General features: G+C 45.0%; 1 protein-coding gene across 1 annotated transcript; it reads right to left on the bottom strand.

Moving 5' to 3' along the window:
- Window positions 1-307: 307 nt before the first annotated feature.
- LOC137655283 (uncharacterized) lies at window positions 308-2,800 on the bottom strand. Its single transcript, XM_068389168.1, has 2 exons — window positions 2,018-2,800; window positions 308-1,579 (listed from the first exon to the last, which is right to left on the bottom strand). Exons 1-2 carry the CDS (start codon window positions 2,798-2,800, stop codon window positions 308-310), a joined length of 2,055 nt encoding a protein of 684 aa, XP_068245269.1.
- Window positions 2,801-3,606: the final 806 nt, after the last annotated feature.

The following is a 3,606-nucleotide window of genomic DNA, read 5'->3' as shown; positions in this document are numbered from 1 at the left end:
GGCGATACTTGTGTTGGTGAGGAATGAAGTGATCATAATGCTGTATTGATACACTGGTTGCTCTCTTGGCATTACTACGATGATGAGTGGGTGAGCAAGCAGCTTGGCGCACCATATTTATGCAGCACAGGAGAGATGGAGTGGGAGCATTAGCATCTGGAGGATCCAGTTGACAGGCAGCCTTTGCGAGATGGTCAACGGTGTTGTTAGCCAGAAGACCCACGTGAGAGGGAATCCATAGGAAGTGCACTACCAGTGAGCTCATGTTGGCCATGTCTAGTTGCCTATGTATTTGTGTAATCAGCATCTAGTATGCTGGCTTATATGATGAAAGGGATTGGAGTACTGGTTGCGAGTTGTAGATGATCAAGCCGTTGTTTCTGGTCCGTGTGATTAAAATAACTGCGTCTAGAAGTCCATGTAGTTCACAATACGTGGAGCTTGATGACTTTGGGAGGCGACGGCCTGTTCTGCCTTCTGGCGGGGGTTCCAAAAGGGGGGAGAAAACAGCACATCCAGCTCTGCCATCCTGCTGTAGGGAGCTGTCTTTGTAGAGGTGATGGGCTACACTGAGGGATGAGGATAGACTGTCGATGGTCTCCAATGCACGTTGTTGTTGAAGTTGAGGCAAGTCAGTCTTAGAGACTGGAGTGTAAGAGATTGCCGGCACAGGAGTCTGCCAGGGTGCAAGGCCATGATCCACGTTCTCTGCCACGATGTTGATGTCAAGCCCCCGAATGCTTGAACAGACAGTACTAACTAGTTTACGTCCCCCCTGGCATAGTTGTGGACGAGGTACATCTAGATTGAGAGAATTTCTGATGATGTTTGAATAGTGAGGAGGCAGGTGAGGGTAATACAGGCATTTGATAATGAAGTAGGTGACATTGGAGTATATTCTCTCAACGAGTGGAGGGAGACGGAGTTCGTGTTTCATGCTTACAATTCTAGTGGATGCTGGACAACCTAGAATAAATCTCATTGCTTGGTTCTGGAATTTTTCAAGTGGCTGTAGAGTTGATCTGGAGAGTTGAAATAGTGCAGGGGAAAGATAATCTATCACTGAGCGGTTGAAAGCGATATATATGGTTCTGGTAACTAGGATATATACTCCTGCAGAATAATTAGTAAGCCACTTGAGAGGAGTCAGGCGTCGCTGTAAACGGGCCAGCAGATCTTGAACAATGGGATGTACTCTCTCTCTTGCTGGAATGGATGGTGTAATTCGCACTGGCACTCCCAAATAGATATATTGTGTGCATAAAGGTACAATATCGTTCCCCACTGTAAATTCTGGTAGATTCCTTGCTGGCTTTGGGGAGAAGATTCTATTTTTTCCAGGGGAGATGATAAGGCCACAGGAGGATGCTGAATCATAGAAGGAAGAAAGGAAGCATTGCAAGTGTTCTGGAGATGTTGAGTGAATGCAAATATCGTCCGCGTAGCAAGTGATGGTTGTGTTATCAGTATTAGGAAGCAAGGAGAGAAGGCGATGAAGGAGAATATTAAATAAAAAATGGACTAAGTACTCCCCCTTGTGGAGTACTAAGTTTAAGTTCCTTGCAGTGCTCAATGCTCTCTTAAACAACACACGAGAGACTCTATTTCGAAGATATCCACGTATTCACCTCAAAAGGTTTCCCTTGATTCCAAAATCAATAAGCTGGTCTAAAATAATGTCTCTATTTGCAATGTCAAATGCACTTTTCAAATCAATGAAGGCTACAACACTGGTTGGGGAGAGACGAGTGTAGAGCTCCATGAAACAATGGTGTGTTCCTTTTTGGGGTTGGAAGCCGTATATTCTAGACGAAAGCTTATCTTGTAGCCAGAACATAAGGCGTGACAGGAGAATACGTTCAAATACTTTGCAGAAACAGGAGGTGAGGGAGATAGGACGAAATTTGTTAGAGCCGGGCTTGGGAATGGGTACAATTGTACTATGAGTCGAAGCTAGGGGCACATATCCCAGGCACAGGCAGAGGTTGCAGAGCTGGAGGAGAGGAATGCCAGTTACTTTTATGAGTGTGCAAAAGATTGCATAGGTGATGCCATGATCACCGGGAGCTGACTTCTTACTCTTTGCTAAGGCTCGTCGTAGCTCTTCCTTAGTTATGGGTACATCGTCCTTTTCATGACTGTTCAGTAAGGCGGAACTGAGACGTAAGGCACGATGGTTTTTTTGTGAGGAGAGAGAGTCTTGTATATGAGCTGGAAGGTTGATGGTTCGTGACTGTGGTGACCACTCGTTAATAAGTTCCTGTGCATACTGAGCAGGACTGTGGTGGAGGACACTTGGGGGTTTCTTCTTCACAATCCTGTTGATGAGGTGCCACAGGGAACCGATGCTTGTTTGATGGTTGATGCTGTCTGTTAATTTGTGCCAGGAATCTGTTTGCACACATTGTTTTAGAGCAACTAGATCATCTATTGATAGTTGATACTGGTGCAAAGTCTCAGGACTTGGTTGTCTCATAAAGGCAAGGCCATCATCCATTGCCTTCTTTTCTGCCTGAGAAATTCGATTATGTAGTGTCATGGCACCAACACGATGACTGATATGTGGCTTTCTGATGTATCGTGTGTGGAAAGCATGTGTGGTACTAACAAGTAAGGAGTAAAGTTTCTCAGGACATTGGAGGTCAAATGTAGGGAGAAGGTTAGTCATGTATGAAATGTACGTAGACTGGTACTTAGGCAGAATTGTGATGCAAGTACGATTGTGCATTGGAGTAGATGTAGTGGGAAAGGAATAATGGATGCTGGGACCAATGTGATCAGAGAAGAGCGTAGGAACCATTACACACTTGACTCGGGAAGGTACGAGTCCACAGGTCAAGATGTGATCCAAAGTACCACCTCGTGCATGCGTAGATCCACCAGTGTCCCAGCGAGTCAGTTGATTTTGACGAATTATCCTTTAAGTAGGTTCCCGTTGCAGTTCACATTGCCAGCAAGATCTCCCAAATCTGGATAACGGGTATTAAAATCTCCCATATAAACCATACCATGGAGGGTTGGGGCTGGAAGCTTGGCTGTATTTATCCTACCTGGTGCTGCATATACATTGCACAGCCGTATGGTGCCTTCGCCAACAGTAATCTCCAATAATTGAAATGTTGTATCTTCCTCCTCAGAGTTTGGGAGGAGTCTATGCTGGATTGAAGTACGTATATAGGTGATGAGGCCATGTCTTACTAAATAGACGTAGGACACATAGCCAGTGAGCGAGGGAGCTTCTTCCCTTGGCTGAGCATTACCAAGAAAAGCTTCCTGAATTAGAATAACATCTGGGAGGTGACTATGTACAATTCCTTCAAGTGCAGAAGGTTTTGCCCATTTCGTAATACCACAGGCATTCCACGAGATAATATTAAGTTTCACTTGGTTATTGAACATGACCCTTGGAAAAACGGCGACTAGATGAAGAGGCAGTGGTGACACGGGTATGCATTGGTGGTGTATCACGTGGCAAAGGTCCTGTAGGGGGATTAGTAACACTCTCAAGACGTGTAGCAAGTGAGTCAAGTTTCTCAGTGAGTGTAGTAACTGATGTGATAATAACCTGCTGAGCTTCAACAAGAGATTGCAGTGTGGTATCATTAG

This window comes from Palaemon carinicauda, chromosome 16 (assembly GCF_036898095.1).
Source record: "Palaemon carinicauda isolate YSFRI2023 chromosome 16, ASM3689809v2, whole genome shotgun sequence".
Classification (NCBI taxonomy): Eukaryota; Metazoa; Arthropoda; class Malacostraca; order Decapoda; family Palaemonidae; genus Palaemon; species Palaemon carinicauda.
This window is presented reverse-complemented; position numbering and strand designations above follow the sequence as displayed.